Source organism: Callithrix jacchus, chromosome 6, assembly GCF_049354715.1.
Source record: "Callithrix jacchus isolate 240 chromosome 6, calJac240_pri, whole genome shotgun sequence".
Taxonomy (NCBI): domain Eukaryota; kingdom Metazoa; phylum Chordata; class Mammalia; order Primates; family Cebidae; genus Callithrix; species Callithrix jacchus.
In genome coordinates, this window is record NC_133507.1 from 162,864,634 (window position 1) to 162,885,598 (window position 20,965).

Below are 20,965 nucleotides of genomic sequence, written 5' to 3' on the forward strand. Positions count from 1 at the left end.
TAAAAATAAAGGCCTTTTATTTGGTTTTTCTATGCCAGTACAGGACTTTCTGGACAACACTCTTGAGCCTGGAGAGGCTCACGGCCACACCCACTTCTGCTGCAGGGACTGTCTGCCGAGGAGCTGAACCGTTGAGACGCGGTAGCCAGGCCCTCCTGAGGGCTCCCGAAACTCTAGGTTACAGGGTCACTTTCTTGTAGGTGACGTGAAGATGCTGGGTCATTGGCTGTGTAGTGGTTGCCATGGAGACTGTCTGTTCAAGTTTGCCTTCAGAATTCAGCCTGAACTTCCGGGTAATCTGAGCAGGAGAATAAAACATAACACCTTAGTTTTATCTTCAAAAGATTCAACAAAAGCCTGTGTGCCCACTGCATGTCACACACACACCACAGGCTGTGAGCCAGGCAGTGTCCCTGCCAGGGGAGGACGGACACACAGTCCAGGGCCCCTCAGCTGCCTCCAGAAGACCACCAAGTGGACACGGATTGGTCTCATCTCAGTTTATTTAGAAGTCACCTTTTTTGTCGACGGACATACCCCCCTGAAGGTGCCTGATCTCGTCTGGCCTTGGAAACTAAGGAGGGTCGCACCTGGTTAGTACTTGGATGGGAGAAGTCACCTTTTTTGGGGTCACTACAAATTATATACCCGATCAGACAAACGCTGAGCTTCCAATGCTGCCCCCTCTCCATTGCCTCCCACTTTCACTGACGTCCAATGTGTTCCTGGAAAGCTCAGAAACACCATCTTTGGAACCGAAATTCATGAGAATAAATTACAGTGGCTGTTTCCAAGAACCCAAGCCTATAGCAGCTAATGCCCGAATGAGTCAGCCCTATGTGCCTGAGCCGTTTGCCAGCAGACTGTGAGAGTGGCCACTGTCAGCAGACAACCCTCTGATGGGCACTGTCTCTCTATTGTCCCAGAAGTGTGGGAGGTCAGGTGGGGTTGGCCAGAAGTGGATGAAACGGAGTTCTGCTTCTGGCCATGGGTGACTGCTGTGTAACTGACCAACCCTCTTGTACATAACAACCCAGATTTTAAGAAGTTTATTTAAAGGTGTCAGAGAGCCACCAACACGGTGAGGACCAGTGCCCCAGGGAGAAGGAAGTGCAGAGGTGAGACCCAATTTGGAGCAACTGGCCCTGATGCCTGGAAATCCAGGGGTTCAAGTGGTGGAGGCTGAGAGGGCTGTGGTAGCTACAAGGCTGAGAAGCTGAGTGGGGCCTGCTTGAACTCATGGAGCCAGAGGGACAAAAGCTGGAATCCAGTGTCCGTCTAGAAGGAGAGGCCCGGCTAGGTGTGTAGCTCAGGCCTGTAATCCCAGGGCATATCATGAGGTCAGGAGATCAAGACCATCCTGGCCAACGTGGTAAGAGTCCATCTCTACTAAAATACAAAAAAATTAGCCGGGATGGTGGCGCGCGCCTGTGGTCCCAGCTACTCGGGAGGCTGAGGGGAAGGAATTACTTGAACCCAGGAGGCAGAAGTTGCAGTGAGTCAAGATCACGCCACTGCAGTCCAGCCTGGCAACAGAGAAAGACTGTCTCAAAAAAAAGGAAGCACCCAGCTTGGGGTGGGATCCCTGAAGGGCCCCATCCAAGGACTAAGGGTTAACCAGGAGCGGGCTGGGAAGTCCGTTTTCAAAACAGCCCAGTCTCTACTGAACACGGTCTGTCCGTCTCAGGCAGAAGCACAGACTGCTCTTTGATGAGGGAAGCCTCCAGTCATCTGTACAATTTTTTTCTTTTTCTCTCTCTTTTTTTTTTGAGATGGAGTCTCCCTCTGTCGCCCAGGATGGAGTGTGCCATGGCGCAATCTCAGCCCACTGCAACCTCCGCCTCCTGGGTTCAAGCAATTCTCAGCCTCCTGAGTAGCTGGGACTACAGGCGCACGTCACCACATCCAGTTAATTTTTTTGTTGTTGTATTGTTAGTAGAGACAGGGTTTTACTATGTTGACCAGGATGGTCTCTACCTCTTGACCTCGTGATCTGCCCAACTCAGCCTCCCAAAGTGCTGGGATTACAGGTGTGAGCCACTGCACCTGGCCCAATTTTTCATATATAATGTCTAGAATCCAAGAAAAACTCCTTGGCTTCCAAGGACATAAGATGAAAAGAAAAAACAGGATTTGGCGCCTCCCCAACCCTGACCCAGGGGATGACAATACTGGTGTTGATTTCAGCAGATGATGAGAATTTATCATAAAGACTAAAATAGAAATTCTTTAACTGTAAAACATAATAACTCAAATGAAGGATCCAATAGTAAAATAAACAGCAGACTAGGCAAAGATGAAGAAAGGATTAGTAAACTGGAAAATGATCATTAGGAAATATCCAGATTGAGGCTTAGAGAAGCATGGAAAATATGGATGAAAGCGTAAGGGACACACTGAAAACTGCAAAAGATTGAACACATGTGTAATCAGACACCCAGGAGAAGACAGGAAAGAAGATGGAACACAAGCAATATTTGAACAGATCACGGACAATTTTCTGAGCCTAAAGAAATATATAAAGCCACAAGTTCTAGTTATGTCATAGCAAAACTTTGGCTGATACTCATAGGCAAGAATAGAAACTTGAAAGCAACCAGGGGTGGGGGTGAGTGTAACGGCTAATTTTAGGGTCAAACTGACTAGATCAAGGAATACCCAGAAACCCAGCAAACGATTATTGTGGGTGTTTCCAGAGGTGACCGACCATGTGAGGAGAATCTGCCCTCAGTGAGGGTTGGCAGCATCCAACAGGCCGGGGGCCCAGAGAGGGCAAAGACAAAGACCAGGTGGGTATGTCCATCTGTTTGCTGGAGCTGGGATACACTCTCCTCCCCTGCCTTGGAACAGCTCCAGGCCCCCAATCTCTGGACTCCGGGATGTCACCAGCACCTCTTCGCTCATCAGGGCTCTGAGGCCTTTGGCCCGGGACTGAGAGTGACACCATCAGCCTCCCTGGTTCTGAGGCCTTTGGACTTGGACTGAGCCATGACACTGGCATCCCGGGGTGTCCAGCTTGCGGAGGGGACGTTTGTAACTACAGAATGCTACATTCGTTAAGTGTACATGAAACGTTCATGAAGTCAGGGTATATACTAGGGCACAAACTAAGTCTCAAACATTTTTTAACAGAGAAAAATATTAGAGAGTATACTGTCTGGGCCTTATAAAATGGAATTAGAAATCCTTAGCAATATAATCTATTAAAAAATTCTCAAATATTTGGAAAATAAGTAACATATCCCTAAATAACCCTGTTCAAAGAAAAAAAACCTCTAAAAAATGAGCCGGGTGTGGTGGCACATGCCTGTAATCCCAGCTACTCGGTAGGCTGAGGCAGCAGAATCGCTTGAACCCAGGAGGCAGAGGTTGCAGTGAGCCAAGATGGTGCCACTCCACTCCAGCCTCAGCAACAAGAGCAAAACTCCATCTCAAAAAAAGAAAAATCACTAGAGAATAGCCACTATTCTCCAGCCTGGGTGACATAGCAAGACCCTGTCTTTATTGAAAGAAAGGAAAGGAAGAAGGAAGGAAGGGAGAAAGGGAGGGAGGGAAAGGAAAGAAAGGAAGAAGGAAGGAAGAAGGGAGGAAGGGAGAAAGGGAGGGAGGGAAAGGAAAGAAAGGAAGAAGGGAGGAGGGGAGGGAAGGGAAAGGAAAGGAAAGAAAGGAAGAAGGAAGGAAAAAGGAAAGAAGGGAGGAAAGAAATGGAAGGAAGGGAAGGGAGGGGAGCAGAGGGGAGGGAGGGAAGGAAAGGCAGAAGATAGAAAAAAGAAAGAAACAAACTACAGAAATGAATGAATTTAATAAAGTCACATGATACAAGATCAATATACAACAGCCATTCTACTTCTATATACTTGCAACAATTGGAAAATTAAAAAATCATTTATAGTCAAAACCACAAAATACTTAGCAATAAATTTAGCAAAATGTGTGGAAAACAAATACATTGAAAACTACAAGAAAATGTAGGATGAGACTGATCTAAATAAACAGAGCACTTTACCATGGCACTGGACTGGAGGACTCATTTAGCCTAAGATGGCCCTTTTTCCCAAATTAATTGAGAAATTCAATTAATTCCAATGATAATTTTTCTAGAAACTGACAAGCTGATTCTGAAATTCATATGGAAATGCAAAGGGTCCTAGGATATCAAAAAAATTTTAGGAAAAAAAAAGAAAAGTTGGGTAACTTCTCTCACCTAATTTAATATAAAGCTACAGTGATTAAGACAGCATGGTAACAGTTACAGAGATGGAAACGGAGGTGACTGTGACAGAAGAAGGTCCTGGAGAAGAGCCACACACACAAAGTGCGTCAGTTTTCGACAAAAGCACCACACTTCAACCAATTAAGGGTCTCTTTTCAACAAACGGTGCTGGAAAATGAGATTATCTGTATGAGGGAAAACAGAAAAAACGACTACTACCTCACACCACACAGAAATGGTAATTCCAAATAGCATATACATTAAAGTAAAAGGAAAACTATAAACCTTTTTAAAGAAAATGCAGGTGAAAATCTCTGTAACCTGGGCTAAGTAAAAAATTTTAAGACAGGACACAAAAAGCACTAACTAGAGAAGAAAAAATGGTCAAAATTAAAACATTTGGTTCTAGACTGGGCATGGTGGGCTTGCACCTGTAATCCCAGCACTTTAGGAGGCTGAAGCAGGTGGATCACCTCATGTCAAGAGTTCGAGACCAGACTGGCCAACATGGTGAAACCCCGTCTTTACTAAAAGTACAAAAAATCAGCCAGGCATCGTGGCAGATGCCTGTAATTCCAGCTACTTGGGAGGCTGAGGCAGGAGAATCGCTTGAACCTGGGACGTAGAGGTGGCAGTGAGCTGAGATTGTGCCATTGCACTCCAGCCTGAGCAACAAGAGAGAAACTCCATCTCAAAAAAAAAAAAAAAGTTTGGTTCTTCAAAAGGAACTGTCTAGGAAACAGAAAGGCAAGGAGAAGAGGAATATGGTGTTGTCACGTGCACCTGATAAAGGACTTACACCCAGAATCCACAACAGACTCTTACAGCTCAGGAATAACAAACAACGCTCAAACGGGCAAAAGAGCTGAACGTTCGTTTCACAAAGCGAGGAACACAGTGGCAAATATGTACGACAAAAAGATGAGCAGCATCATTACTCAGCAGGGAAGTGCAAATTAGCATCACAATGAAATACCACCTCACAGTGTCCAGGATAAAACTCAAAGGCCAACCTTGCTGGGCTGTCAAGTGGGACAGCCACTCTGGAAGAGACTGGTGCTTACCACAGAAGCCAACAGCTATGCACCCAAGAGAAACAAAAACATGCGTCCACACAGTCAGGTCTATGAATGCTTACAGTGCTGACGGCGTTACTCAGAACAGCCCGGAACCGGAAACAAATTAAATAAACATCCAACAACAGGATAGACAAAACTGACGCACTCACTGGCAGACCACCATGCAGCAACGAGCAGACGCAGCACACACAGCAGCAAGCGTGAATGTCGAGATCGTGTCAGTGAGGGAAGAGGCGGGAAACAGAGCCCGAGCTGCTGCTGATCAGCGCTAGAACATGCACAACTGCTCTGTCTGCAGTGGCAGAGTCCGGCGGGGGGCTGTGAGAAGGCAGCAGGGGCCGCCTGCCAAGCATAGGAACTTCATAGGGCGCTGGAACTGTTCTCAGTCTTGACTGGGGCAGCGTTATAAGACTATATGTGCTTGTCCAAATGCATCAAACTGTACACTTGAAGTGTGCGGATTTAGTGCATGGAAAGTATACATCAATAGAAGCGATTTTTAAAAAGTAGAGGCCATGATAATGAAGATAGGGTGGTACTGGCACAGGGATTGAAGAAGAGACCACCTGGAACCAAGGAGAGAGTGATGAAGGGTGCTGAGGGGCTTGGGGGCGAGCGTGTGGGTGAACAGCAGGGTGCAGGGCAGCTGGTCCTCATCTGAGAACAGAGAGAGGGACACCACCTCACATCACAAACAAAATCAATCCCAGGTGGATTAATCACCTAAAGGAAAGACTTTTAGTTTGAACTGTGAAGCATCCAGAAACACTTAGAATACATATTTTGACCTGTTAGTAATGAAAGAACGCTTAACTAAGGCATTAAAACAGAATCCGGCCGGGCGCAGTGGCCCACAGCTGTGATCCAGCACTTTGGTGGCTCACAGCTATAATCCCAGCACTCTGGGAGGCCGAAGGGGGCGGATCATGAGGTCAGGAGTTCCAGACCAGAGTGGCCAACATGGTGAAACCCTGTCTCTACTAAAAAATACAAAAATTAGCTGGACATGGTGGCTCTTGCCTGTAATCCCAGCTACTTGGGAGGCTGAGGCAGGAGAATTGCTTGAACCGGGACCCGGGAGGCGGAGGTTGCAGTGAGCTGAGATGCACCACTGCACTCCAGCCTGAGCTACAGAGCGAGACTCCATTTCAAAAAAAACAAAACAAAACAAAAAACAGAACCCATAAAAGAAGACACTGGCAAACTGAACCACATAAAACCAAGAACCTCTGTTCTTCAAGAACAGTGTGTAAAAGTCAAAAGATAATCACAGAGCAAAAAAGCTATTTGCAACACATTTAACTAGAGCTTTATTCACATTACATAAAGAGCTCTGACAGGTCAGCCAGAAAAGGCACAGTGGAAAATGGTCACCAGGCCTGGACAGGCACCTCGATGGAGGAAGACCCAGCAATGACGTGAAGAGATGCTCAGGCTCCCAGGTCACCTGCGGCAGCCCAGCCTGCAAAGCTAGATCCAGAGCCACCCACATAAGGCAGGAAGGGGAGGAGGCCTCTCTGAGCCTTACTATAAAACAGGGCCTGGGCCTGGACCTGCCTCTCCTCAGGGTTGCTACAAGGCAAATGCACAGACTGCACGGGGCCCCACAGTTATGAAGCACAGACAGACAGCACAGGGAAGGTGCAGCTCAGGGGCGGGCCTGGGGACCCCTCAGACCCTCCCCAAGTCACACAAGCCTCTTCCAACATGCTCAGTTCTCCCCTGGGGTCTGCCACCATTTGCTCAGTCACCGGACATGAGCGACAAGCTGTCCTAGGGGCAAGCTGGCCAGGGACCCTCAGCAGCTCAGGCTCCCTACATAGCTCACGAAGGTATCGCCACCCTCTGTGGGGTTGGCAGTCTGGGCCATGCCCACCAACACTCACACAGAGAACAAAGACACTCACACATCTGTTCCCAGCCCGCCTGATTCCCTAGATGCCACAGAGCAGCTAAGGGAAGGCCTCACTTCCTCAGGGCAAGCCTCGCCCTCTTCAAAAGGCTCCAGCCCACTCCTCCAGAGCAAGGGGGAAAAACCAGGTGCCTCTGGACCCATGTGTCCAAGGCCACAGACGGCAGCATCAATCCTGACAGCCAAAGAGGTAAAATGCCTCAAACAGCAGTCAGAGGGGCCGCAGTACCTAACAACGCCCACAGGATGTCTGCATGGGGAAACAGGGAAAATGGGACTGCTGCCTCATGCTACAGAGAAACAGTCATCCCAAACATCACATATCTTCAGAGGAAAACTGACCAGGCCCAGTGCTCACACCTATAACCACAGCACTTTGGGAAGCTGAGGCGGGTGGATCACTTGAGGCCAGGAGTTTGAGACCAGTCTGAGCAACACAGTGAGATCTCACCTCTACTAAAAATACAAAAATTAGCTAGGAGTGTTGGTGCACGCATATAGTCCCAGCTACTTGGGAAGCTGACATGGGAGAATCACTTGAGCCCAGGAGGTGGAGGGTGCAGTAAGCCATAATAGCATTGCTGCACTCCAGCCTGGGTGACAGTGTAAGGCTTTGTCTAAAAAAAAAAGCCAGGCATGGTGGCTCACACCCAGCATTTGGGAGGCCAAGGCAGGTGGATCACGAGGTCAGGAGTTCAAGACCACCCTGGCCAAGATGGTGAAACCCCATCTCTACTAAAAATACAGAAGTTAGCCTGGGGTGATGGCGGGTGCCTGTCGTCCCAGCTACTCTGGAGGCAGAGGCAGAGAACTGCTTGACCCTGGGAGGTAGAGGCAGAGAATGGCTTGAACCCAGGAGGCAGAGGGTGCAGTGAGCTGAGATGGCACCACTGCAGTCCAGCCTGGGCGTTCCGTTTTAAAAAAACAAAACAAAACAAAATTACTTTTTTAAAAAAGAAAATGAAAATCTTGCTCACACAGTAACCTGGCAGAGCTCTGAGGTGAAGCTTCCCAGCTGAGCACGGCGCTGTGGCTCCTGCACGGCCCCTACTAGAACAGCAGTGAAGGAGTGCTTTCCACAGCGTGAATCCACAGAAGAAAGAGGAGGTGGGCACAGAGCCACAGAACACCAAGGGCTGGAATCAGATGCACACGGGTAACTAACTGATGCAGCCGACCCAGGAAGGCAGCACCGGGGACTGGCGAGCCGCCTGCCTATGCCCCACAAAAGCTCTGTGGCACGGCCTGAGTATCTCCATGAGCAGCAGTGCTTCAGTGGCAACTCAGTGTTATTTCATTTTAGTCTGAGGCAGGATCTCACTCTGTCACCCAGGCTGCAGTGCAGGGGCACAGTCACTGCTCACTGCAACCTCCAGCTCCCAGGCTCAAGTGATTCTCCCACCTCACCCTTCAAGTAGCTGGGACTACAGACATATGCCCCCAAGCCCGGCCATTTTTGTAGAAACAGGTTTTGCTATATTGCCCAGGCTGGTCTTTAACCCCTGGCTCAAGTGATCCTCCTGGTTCAGCCCCACAAAGTGTGGGAATTACAGGCGTCAGCCACCACGAGAGGCACGGTATTACTATTAATAGCCAAGATTCAGTGCCAACCAGCTTGCCCATCAATGAGGAATGGATAAACAAAATATAGCACATCATCAATGGAGTATTACTTAGCCATGAAAAGGAGTGAAGCCTGAGGCATGCTGCAAGTTGGATGCACCTTGGAAGCCTTACACTAAGTGACAGTCACAAAAGAACACATGTCCCCAATTATATGAAATGCTCAGGACAGGCAAATCTGCAGAGACAGAAGGTAGATGAATGAGAGCCCGAGGCTGGAGGAGATGGAAGTTGGGACTGACAGCTAAAGGGCACCAGGTGTCTTTTTGGGGTATGAAAAACGTTCTGGCCAGGGGTCATGGTTCACACCTGTAATCCCAGCACTTTGGGAGACCAAGATCCTGTCTCCTGGACTGCTTAAGCCCAGGAGTTCGAGACCAGCCTGGGCAACATGGGAAAACCCTGTCTCTACAAAAAATACCAAAGAATTAGCTGTTTGTGGTGGCTCATGTCTATAATCCCAGCACTCTGGGAGGCCCAGGCAGGTATATTTCTTTAGCTTAGGAGTTCAAGACCTGCCTGGGCAATGTGGCAAGACCCTACTAAAATACAAAAAAAATACAAAAATACAAAAAAATACTAAACATACAAAATACAAAAAATGCAAAAAAAAAAAAAAAAAGCTGTGCGTGGTGGTGCACACCTGTGGCCCCCCAGCTACTCAGGAAGGTGAGGTGTAAGGGTCACTCAAGCCTGGGAGGCAGAGGTTGCAGTGAGCTGAGATCTTGCTCCTGTATTCCAGCCTAGGTGACAGAACAAGACCCTCTCAAACACAAAAACAAAAACGAACTAAAAAAGTCAGGCGTGGTGGTGTCCCTTTGTAGTCCCAGCTACTTGGGAGGCTGACATGGGAGGATCACCTGAGCCCAGGGGGGTTGAAGCTGCAGTGAGTCATGATTGTGCCACAAAAGATAAATATTCTAAAATTAATTGTGCTGTGAATATACTAAAGACAGAATCGCATACTTCAAGCGATCTGAATAGCATGTGAGTACCTTTTTTTTCCTTTTTTGCACTATATCTTTTTTTCGAGACGGAGTCTTGTTCTGTCACCCAGGCTGGAGTGCAGTGGCAAGACCTCAGCTCACTGCAACCTCTGCCTCCCAGGTTCAAGTGACTCTCCTGCCTCAGCCTCCCGAATAACTGGGATTACAGGTGCCTGCCACCACGCCCGGCTACTTTTTTATATTCTTAGTAGAGATGGGGTTTCACCATGTTGGCCAGGCTGGTCTCGAATTCCTGACCTCAGGTGATCCACCTACCTCAGCCTCCCAAAGTATTGGGATTACAGTGTGAGCCACCACGCCTGGCCCTGCATTATAGCTTTAAACAGCTGTTAAAAATACATGAGACATGCTGAGTGTCAGGTGTATGGACACAAACAAGGCGGCAGCGGTCACTCCCCAGCTTCCGCCACCAGCTCCCTGTTCTGAGGCGACTGCGCCTCCCTCCACTGACAGAGGGTGACACGAGCGTGTGGGCCTCGGTGGTGCCCAGACACCGGCAGCAAGAAGCAGGCAGAAGCTGCTGCAGGACCAGCCCTGGAACGGCCCTGGGCGCTGAGGTTCTGAAGGGCTTCCCTGGTTGGGACATTTCACACGCACCAACACAATGCGATGGTGGGCAATGGAGCGCGTCCCACAGGCTTGCACCTGTTTCCTCCAGACTGCCCCGCACCCTGGCCTGTGCTGACTGTGCTCCACATCCTTCTGCTTAATAGGTCAGCTCCCACCACATCCTGTGAGGCCTCCTAGTGAACCTGGATGGGGGCGGTCTGAGGGACCCCAGACACATCATGCCACTAAAGAAAGCCTCTAAGACGAAATCCAGAATCAAAATAAACAAACAAAATTAAAAAGCAACTTGGGGTGGCGCGTGGTGACTCATGCCTGTAATCCCAGGATTCTGGGACGCCAAGGCGGATGGATCATCTGAGGTCAGGAGTTCAAGAATAGCCTGGCCAACATGGTGAAACCCTGTCTCTACTAAAAATACAAAAATTAGCTGGGCGTGGTGGTACGAGCCTGTAATCCCAATTACTCAGGAGGCTGAAGCAGAACAATTGCTTGAACCTGGGAGGCAGAGGCTGTGGTAAGCCAAGATCACACCCCACTGTACTCCAGCCTGGGCGACAAGAGTGAGCCTCTGTCTAAAAAAAAAAAAAAAAAAAAAAAAAGCCGAGAGTAGTTGTGGCTCACACCTGTAATCCCACCACTTTAGGAGGCCAAGACAGGTGGATCATTTGAGGTCAGGAGTTCAAGAGCAACCTGGCCAACATGGTGAAACCCCATCTCTAGTGAAAATACAAAAATTAGCTGGGCGTGGTGTTGCATGCCTGTAGTCCCAGTTACTTGGGAGGCTGAGGCAGGAGAATGGCTTGAACCTGGGAGGTGGAGGCTGCAGTGAGCCAAGACTGTGCCACTGTACTCCAGCCTGGGCAACAAAGCAAGAGTCTGTCTCAAAAAAAAAAAAAAAGGCTATGTTATCTACCAGTAAGTAATCTACAGTGAGCATCTTACAGGTGGTGAAACACAGAAGTATTTCCACTGGAGTCGGGGTCAAGCATGCAACAATCACTCATGTCAGTTCTATCCGTGCTGTGCGGAAGATCCTGGCTGGCTGCAAGTTACACAAGTGGCCCAGTCAGCGCAGAGAAATCAGAAGTGTCTGTACAACCATCAGTAACCAATTTGAAGATGGAACGGAAAAAATTCTATGTACAAGCAACAAAAATGATAAAGGACTTGCATTTACCCTAACATAAAATGTACAAGGCCTATATGACTAAAACTATAAAGAAATAAAGCTTTTCTATATATTAAGATACACAAAACATGACCTAAAGTCACCATAATATACTATCATGCTGCTGCATATTGCTCTCCATGAAAAGATGTCAATTCTCCCCAAATTCATTCATGTATTGAATGAAGTCTTGATGTACATTTTATAAGCTTTGAGATGTTTATTCAAAAGTTCATCTAGAAGAGGAAATGCTTAAGAATGACTAAGAAAATTTGGAGAAAAAAATGTGGGAAACTTTCCATTACATGAGCATGCATGAGAGCTAAAAAGTATGTCACTGGTAAAGAAGTGGACGAGCAAACAAGATGTGGAAACGGGGCCGGGCACGGCGGCTCACACCTGCAATCCCAGCACTTTGGGAGGCTGAGGCAGTCAGATCACCTGAGGTCAGCAGTGTGTAACCAGCCTGGCTAACATGGCAAAGCCCTATCTCTACTAAAAATACAAAGCAGCTAAGCATGGTGGCACGCACCTGTAATCCCAGCTATTTGAGAGACTGAGGCAGGAGAATCACTTGAACCCTAGAGGTGGAGTCTGCAGTGGGCCAAGATCATGCTGCTGCCCTCCAACCTGGGCAACAGAGGGAGACTCCTTCTTAAAAAAGAAAAAGGAAATGGACCCCTGTATTTATGTGAATGTGGCTTAACATACGTGTGACTTTTCAGATCTGTGGGGTCAGGATGGAATTCAATGAATGTGTCACTCATCTGGAAAAGTCAGAATTACACGCTGCATCACTCAGAAAACAATTTGACAGAGATTTAAAAGGTCTACATGTTAATGTAAAAAGGAGAGCAGTAAGAATACAAGAAAATGAAAGACTATTTTTGCCACTGTGGCGTGGACAACTTGCTTAGCAAGAACCCAAATCCAGACACTGTAAAGGAAACGGCCCGGAGGCAATGACAGGAAAGCTGAGCACTTGTGGGGCAGAACCCGCCGTCCACCAGGCCACAGACCAGGGAAATGAGTGTTGCAAATAAAGCAGGCAGCAGATGAATGGCCATGGAATACAGAAAACGCCCACAAATCCTTTAAAAAAGCACAATCGGGCCGGGCGCGGTGGCTCACGCCTGTAATCCCAGCACTTTGGGAGGCGGAGGCAGGTGGATCACGAGGTCCAGAAATCGAGACCACTGTGGCCAACATGGTGAAACCCCATCTCTACTAAAAATACAAAAAATTAGCTGGGCACGGTGGCACGTGCCTGTAATCCCAGCTACTCGGGAGGCTGAGGCAGGAGAATTGCCTGAACCCAGGAGGCGGAGGTTGCGGTGAGCCGAGATCGCGCCATTGCACTCCAGCCTGGGTAACAAGAGCGAAACTCTGTATAAAAAAAAAAAAAAAAAAGTACAATCCAGGGCCGGGTGTGGTGGCTCACGCCTATAATCCCAGCACTTTGGGAGGCCGAGGCGGGTGAATCATGAGGTCAGATAGAGACCATCCTCGTCAACATAATGAAACCCCATCTCTACTAAACATACAAAAAAAAAAATTAGCTGGGCATGGTGGCGCCTGCTTGTAATCCCAGCTACTCAGAAGGCTGAGGCAGGAGAATTGCCTGAACCAGGAGGCGGAGGTTGTGGTGAGCCGAGATTGCGCCATTGCACTCCAGCCTGGGTAATAAGAGCGAAACTCTGTCTCAAAAAAAAAAAAAAAAAAAAAAAAAAAAAGCACAATAGATAAATAGGCAAAGACTTTGAACATCAAGACTTTGAATAAGAAGCACAAATGGCCAGCAAGCACGGGGAATGAGCCCTCTCACTTCCAAGTTGGTTCAAAACATGAGTGAGATTTCATCTTTTATTTCTCGGATTTGAAAAGACCAAAATTCTGAAAAAATTCCAAGCTGCTAAGGTGTGGGGACCCAGGCGCTCTCATGCAAGGGACAGTGGGAGAATAATCATGAAGAAATACAATCGAACAGTGTGTGTCAGATTTAAAATGTATCTGTCCTTTGGTCCAGCAATCTAACTGGGAAAAATTTATCAACAGACATGGATCTATCTGCGAACGTGGACAACCCAAATGTAAAAGGATGTTTGTGACAAGCAACGAACCTGGAAATGGAACCGCCCAGCAGCTGAGGAGTGGGCAGTGTCAGGGGACGTCCACCCAGGGACTGGCCGAGAAGGGAAAAGAATGAGATGAAGGAGGCCTGCGAGACAAAACGGCAAGACGCGCACTACCTCATGAAGAGGAAGCGGCTGACTCCACAGCCTCTGCGAACACAAGACAGGAGGGCACTGGGGGCGGGGCTCACCTGTTCCACGTGGGGCTCCTTGGCGAAGGAGATCCTGGCGATGGAGTGGGATGCGATGCACAGCTCCTGCCCGTTCACCTCACCTTCCTCCACCTCCACCACACCTGCAAGGGAAGGGCAGTCAGCTCACCCAGCAGCTGCTCGGCTCGCAGAGAGGCAGCCTTGGCTCTCCTCGGCTGCCAGCCAGGACTCCACAGGAGACCCCAGCTCTGCAGCCGTGGTGGCAACGGCATTTCTCCTCCTCCCACTTCACCCTGTGGATACAGAGGGAAAGCCACAGCTCTCCTCACAGCACAAGCAGGTGCTCTATGGAAGACCACCCTCTCCAGAGGTGCCCTGGGCCCCAGCCCTCCCACCTCCACCCATCAAACAGGCTGGCAGAACCCCCCCCAGCATATGCAGCGGCAGGAGTGGAAGGTGGGCATGGACGCCCAGGAAGAAACACTCATCTAGAGCCACGCAGGCTGTTTTTTCTTTTTTGAGATGAAGCCTCAATCTGTTGTCCAGGCTGGCGTGCAGTGGCACTATCTTGGCTCACTGCAACCTCTGCCTCCCAGGTTCAAGTGATTCTCCTGCCTCAGCCTCTCGGAGTAGCTGGGATTACAGGCATGCACCACCATGTGTGGCTAATTTTTGTCTTTTTAGTAGAGATGGGGTTTCACCATGTTGGCCAGGCTGGCCTTGAGGTCCGGATCTCAAGTGATCCACCTGCCTCGGCCTCCCAAAGTGCTGGGATTACAGGCGTGAGCCTGTTTTCAGTGATTCCTAATGAACACACATAGCTGATGGCTATTTCTGCAGATGCAGCACTGGACAAATCATGTTCTGTTTGGACAAACGGGCCTCATGGTCGGGGCTGCAAGCACACGACCTGGTACAGGAGGTCCCTGCAGCTACACAGATGGCCCCGCAGGCTCCCACGACTGCTCTCAACACTCAGGGTCAGCCCCTGGTCCCCAGCAGCACGTGCCCCAGCAGGGTCGCACCTGGGCTCCCCGCACCCCTGTTCAAGACGCAGGCAGTGGCCTCCCATAGCCAGCACCCCAACCCCGCAGGCCGGGCCTTACCTGTGTTCTGGGCGCTGACGAAGGCCACCTTGTTGGTATCGGGCTTGAGGCGGATGAAGCCACACTCTCTGTGCATCGGCTTGCGTGTGTCCGGGTGGAAGGAGTTGAACCTGGATGGGAAGTTGGGGATGGGAAGCCTGGAACTGGCCTCTGAGATGGCGTGGGCTGTGTGGACGCCAGGACTGTCCAGGCGGCTGCTCCTGCTCCAGCCATGCCCATAGGCCTGCCCGCCCCTTTCACCACCTTGCTCATTTTGGCTGTGCCTGTCTTCCCTGCTGACCCTTGACTCCTCAAGAGGGAACTGGTTCTTAATCACCACAGGGCATACCCTTGCCCTAGGCCCGTTAGCCCAAGCCTCTCAGTGTCAGCCCTAAGCACTCCCAGCAGCAAAGCTCATCTTAACACAATCTTTCTCTTTTGAGCTATGTTCTTGTGTAAGAATCTAATCAACTCCTATGGTAAGAAACAGAACAGGTGCTGAGTCACGGTACGGTTTCTTATCACCCTTCATCAGTAGTGGAAATTTTCGACAGTAAGACAGGCGCCTGCATCTTGAACTGAGGGTAAAAACCCATGGCTATTGTTAAACAACCACTGACACGGAGACTCAGGTCTGTCATGCTGGCACTGCCCGAGGCCCAGTCAGGTAGATCTCTTGAGCCCATGAATTCGAGACGGTAACACAGACCCTGTTTCTACAAAAATAAAAACAAAAACACCAACCAACCAAACAAGCCTCATTTATCGTTTCACCAACCCTGTGAGTTGCTACAGGGGATCCCCCTCTATGATTCTTAGAGATACACTTTTTTTTGCTCTGTCACCCTGGCTGCTGTGCAGTGGTGTGGTCTGAAGCTCACTGCAACCTCCACTTCTTGGGTTCATGTGATTCTCCTGCCTCAGCTTCCCGAGCAGCTGGGATTACAGGCATGCACCACCAACTAATTTTTGTATTCTTTTTAGTAGAGACACAATTTTACCACATGGGCCAGCCTGGTCTCGAACTCCTGACTGCTAGTGATCCGCCTGCCTCAGCCTCCCAAAGTGCTGGGATTACAGGTGTGAGCCATCACACCCAGCCAAGATAAACTTATTATTAAAAAAAATTTTTTTTTGAGATGGAGTCTCCCTCTGTTGCCCAGGCTGGAGTGCAGTGGTGTGATCTCAGCTCACTGCAACCTCTGCCTCCTGAGTTCAAGCGGTTCTCCTGCCTCAGCCTTGTGAGTAGCTGGGATTAGCAGGCCAGCTAATTAAAAAATATACTTTTTAAAGGCAGGGTCTCACTGTGTTGCCCAGGCTGGTCTTGAACTCCTGGGCTCAAGTGATCCACCATCCACCCACCATGGCCTCCCAAACTGCTGGGATTACAGGCATGAGCCACCGCGCCCGGCCTGGATAAACTCCTGCTGGGCTAGTGATGGTGTTACCTTATACAATGGCACATGCCAATACAACCCCGACGAAGAAATACACTTACACCATATTCGAGGACATGCACACAAACATACACACCATCACACACTCTGCTTCATTTTTCTTCAAATGCTGGTCACAAAATTGACCTTCTGGCCTTCTAGTGGGTCATAATCTCTAGTTTAAAAAAGACTGCTTTATATCGTTCTAAGTTATTTTGTATTATCCAGAATTCTCAGCTTTTGGTTTATGTGCAGATATATTACTTTCACCTCATCCATTCAATCAAGAATAATATAAAAAAGTATGAGATATTTTTTAAAACAATGAGATCTTCTAAAAGGGGACAGAGGGCCTCAGAGCTGGGGAGTCCGAGAGCCAGATACCCAGTTCTCAAACTGCCAGGTGTTATATAAATAGGACCAAGCTGGTTTAGTAAGATTCTTAACACATAATTGTGTAATGGAGACTGGGGAAGGAAGGGTTTGCTTCTTATTTACACTTTGTTTAAACGTTAAAAAAAACTGTGTATTACTTGTCAAGTTAAAAAATACAGATTCGTCAATCGCTCCCCATGGCTGGTGGCTCTCCTCTACCTCAGGGGCCTGCACTGCTGTCTGCTTAAAAGCTGGCAGTTTCTCCACCTGTGGGGTGAAGGTGGTGGGAAGGGGGCTGGGAGACCTCAAGGACTTTTGCTTTATTGTATGGTAAGAATATGAGAACCACATACTAACGGCTTCCTTGTGACCTCAAATAGCTCAGGGGTAAGTGTAAAATACAGCTGTGCACTATTATTTTTGGTAACACTGAGTGACTAACTTTTCTTTTCTTTTTTTTTTGAGACAGGGTCTGTCACCCAGGCTGGAGTACAGTGGTATGATCGCAGCTCACTGTAGCCTTGGCCCTCCCTGGGTTCAAGCAATCCTCCCACCTCAGTTTCTTGAGTAGCTGGGACTACAGGCATGCATCACCATGCCTGGCTAATTACTTATTTATTCTTCAGTAGAGACAAGGTCTCACTATGTTGCCCAGGCTGGCCTTGAACTACTGAGCTCGAGCAGCCCTCCTGACTCGGCCTCCAAAGTGCTGGGAGTACAGGTGTGAGCCACCGCACTGGCCAGGATGATCGACCTTGGTGCATAAATTTTGTTTTCATGTTTGGACTAACAATCCTGTAATTGGTGGTCAGCCTAATATCTCAAAAAATAGAACAGAACTAGCAAGTACCATTTTTACCAACACTGTGCCTCAGCTGCACACTCAGGCAAGAGGACGCCTTTCTGAAATAGATGGACAAGTTCCTTTTACACGTTCCCGCCTGGCCCTTGTCTGTCTTTGATCAGACTGGAATGATTTTCAGAGACCTGGGCAGCCCACGAGTCAAGCAGAGTGGGTGGAGGGAGACGACTTACGAGAAATTCAGCATGGGCTGGCCCACATGCGAGATGTGCACCTCCTCTAGGTACTGGAAGGGCTGCAGTGTGGGGTAGGTCCCGGCTCCGGGAGGGTCAGACAGCCAGGTGCCCAGCATCCAGGACAGTGGCTCCACCACCGGGTTCATCTTGGGGGGCTCTGAGGATAAAAGATCGAGACCATCAGTGGCCTCCCTCCAACAACACCTTGCTGAGCTTTAAGCAGAATGCCTGTTCCACTTGCCTCTGGTGGCCACAGCTAATCCTGGAGGACCTGTCAAGAGGGGAAGAAAATGGACAAGCAGCTGGCAAATGTCATATTGCAAGATCCAGCTTCAGAAGCCTCTGCAGTTCCTGCAGAAAAACGGGAACCAAGAGGGGTCCCGGCTGGGGGCAAGCAAAGCCAAAGGCCTCATGCCCCACAGCAAGGCAGAAAACATCTCACGTGGAGGCGTGATGCCCTGGCGTGAGGGGTGTGTGGAGGAGACAGAGCGGAGAGAGAAAATGAAAACGGGAGGGAGGGTCAGAGCAGGCGGAGCGTGAGGAGCCAGGGGTAGGCGGGGCCTGAAAGGGAGCTGCTGCCTCCGCTTCCCTGAGAAGGGGCAGGGCTTCACAGCAGCCAGGAGACCTTTAGAAGATCACCTATCGGGGGTGTTCAGACTCTCAACCCACCAAGTGTGAGGGATGACGCCACGGGCTTGGAACTCAGAGATGGGGGTGCAGTGACAGGAGAGCAGGGAGGGGTGTTTGGCTTCGCTGTTGTGCTGGCAACCCCAAAGGGACCACTGCTTCCTGCCCCGCTCAACAAGGACCAGGCGCTCCCAAGCAGCTTTTCAGGATTTGCTCATGTGACCCTCGCCCTGGCCGGATGCGCTGGCGCTGATCTTACCCACTTTCTAAGGGACATCTGTGCAGGGACCACGGGAAAGCCCCACCATGTGCTACCCACCAAGGGCGCTGGAAGAGGAGGGCTGTCCCCAGAGGCAGTCCCAAAGACCTGCTTCCCAAGCCTGCCTTTCCCTCAGGTCTAAGGGCTTCAATCAATGTAACGGACACTGACACCCAGGAGAAGCAGCAGGGAGAGACGCAGGCTGCTCTGTGGCCATAAGCCTCACCTACGGAGCCCAAAGATGCCAAGCGCAGACCAGCCGCACACAGGACTGACCCTCGGCGTCTCCTCCAGGCCCGCACAAGCAGAAGACGGACTGATGGGGACAGTTCTTGGAACCAGCTCAGCTTCTGAAATTATACACCTTGGACTACAAATTCCAAGTAGTCTGGGAAAAGAATATCGGGAAAGGAAAGCAAAGGCTCTGGGAGTGGAGAAGACCACATCTAAGAAAGCTGGGAACAGAGGAGGCTGAACAGGTGGCCTGTCCAGTGGCCACGCCCTGTGGCCCAGCTGAGAACCGTGGCTGGAGAGCCGGGAATGAGCACTCCTGGCTGCTGGCTGCACAGGACAAAGGTGCGTGGCCTGAAGCTGGAGAGTGGGAGAAAGTCTGTTCCTTTTCCAGGATGGCCTGTGGTCTTTCAGTATTTCTTTAAAAAAAAAAAAAAAAGTTTTTTGTTTTTTGTTTTTTTGAGACAGAGTCTTGCTCTGTCACCCAGGCTGGAGTGCAGTGTCATGGTCTCGGCTCACTGCAGCCTCCACCTCCTGGGTTCAAGCGATTCTCCTGCCTCAGGCTCCTGAGTAGCTGGGACTGACTACAGGCACGCGTCACCACGCCTGGCTAATTTTCGTATTTGTAGTAGAGACGGGGTCTCACCATGTTGGCCAGGATGGTCTCGATCTCCTGACCTGTGATCCACCCGACTCAGCCTCCCAAAGTGCTGGGGTTACAGGTGTGAGCCACCACACCTGGCCTAAAAATTTTTATCAGTATTTCCTTTTAAACTCCCTGTAAAAAGTGGGAAGGTGAGGATGGGAATATTCGGACTTTGTTAAAATTTCCTAATTGACACTAAGAGAATTTTTAAATCAAGATTTTTTGGTGCAGTCTTTCATGGATATAAGGAAGAGAAGCTTCAGAATCCAATGTGTGGTCTCCAGAACCAGGCTTGTGATCCATCATCCAACATGCTGGACACTCTTCTAGGAAGAAGCTAATGGGACAGTCACACATCCCTGCGGAGTACATAGCCCAGTGAGGGCAGATGGACGATACGTAAGAAATGAGAGTGATGCAGAACTCAACGTGCATTAGGAGGTGGGCCAGAAAGGGGGACAGGGCTGTCGGCACACTCTGAAAACCTACCCAAAGGGACAAGGACAGCCCCCCTGAGAAGTGTGCAGAGACCAGGGTCCCCACAGCTGCCCTGGAGAAGAGCAGACCAGGCGGAGGTACCGCAGACAGAGGTCCTAGGTGTGCAGACCTGGCCTTGCTGGGGAGGGACAGGAGGCCAGTGGCTGGGGAAGGAAATCCTTGTCCCTCAGGTGGGCCCTGGCCTGGACTTGAGCAGACAGAGTCCTGGAGAGGCCTGAGTGGGAGGGACGAGGTCTCTGGTCACAACCACGGGAAGCCCGGGAGGGCAACGGCAAACACCCTGGTGGCAAAGGAGGGTGACCTGGGCCGGTGGCCGTGCTGGAGGTGGTGGACAGAGCCTAGATTCTGGATCTATCTTGAAGGCAGAGCCACCAGGATTTGCTGATGGTCTGGATGTAAAACATGAAAGAGAAGAAGGTAACAGGTTTCTGGCCTGAGCAACTAAGAAGATAAGTTACCGTCAATGGTGAAGAGGAAGAGGAGAAGGACCCTGGGAGGTGTGAAGCTTACTGATTCTCTCTCTCTCTCTCAGACGGAGTCTCGGTCTGTCACCAGTCTTGACTGCAGTGGCACAATCTCCGCTCACTGCAGGTTCTGCCTCCCCGGTTCAAGGGATTTCCCTGACTCAGCCTCCCAAGTAGCTGGGATTATAATTTTTTGCATTTAGTAGAGACTTCACCATGTTGGCCAGGATGGTCTCTATCTCCTGACCTCCTGCCCGCCTCGGCCTCCCAAAGTGCTGGGATTACAGGCGAGAGCCACCGCGCCGGGCCTAGCGTGCTGATTTTCTAACAGCAAAACTCAGTCAAGTCCTACGACGGGCTCAGCAGACACCATGATTTCTCAGACAGCCAGCGACAGGCTGGGAGAACCTTTCAGTTTGGTAGACTTCATCTGGCTTGGCACCGACAAGA

At 49.7% G+C, this 20,965-nt stretch overlaps 1 protein-coding gene across 3 annotated transcripts in view; it reads right to left on the minus strand.

Annotated features, from left to right (window-relative positions):
* The window catches only part of THAP4 (THAP domain containing 4), a 49,838-nt gene continuing 28,873 nt past the window's right edge, over positions 1-20,965 (minus strand). For 2 of the 3 annotated variants that reach the window (XM_035306380.3, XM_035306382.3), the window contains 4 exons: positions 17,788-17,947; positions 14,963-15,072; positions 13,896-13,999; positions 1-298 (listed from right to left, as the gene is read on the minus strand). In XM_035306380.3, the coding sequence (XP_035162271.1) occupies positions 179-298; positions 13,896-13,999; positions 14,963-15,072; positions 17,788-17,947 (494 nt within the window). In that variant the 3' untranslated portion in view covers positions 1-178. Of the gene's footprint in view, positions 299-13,895; positions 14,000-14,962; positions 15,073-17,787; positions 17,948-18,031; positions 18,062-20,965 lie in introns of all 3 variants that reach the window. The other variant, XM_078329011.1, reaches the window with a different exon arrangement.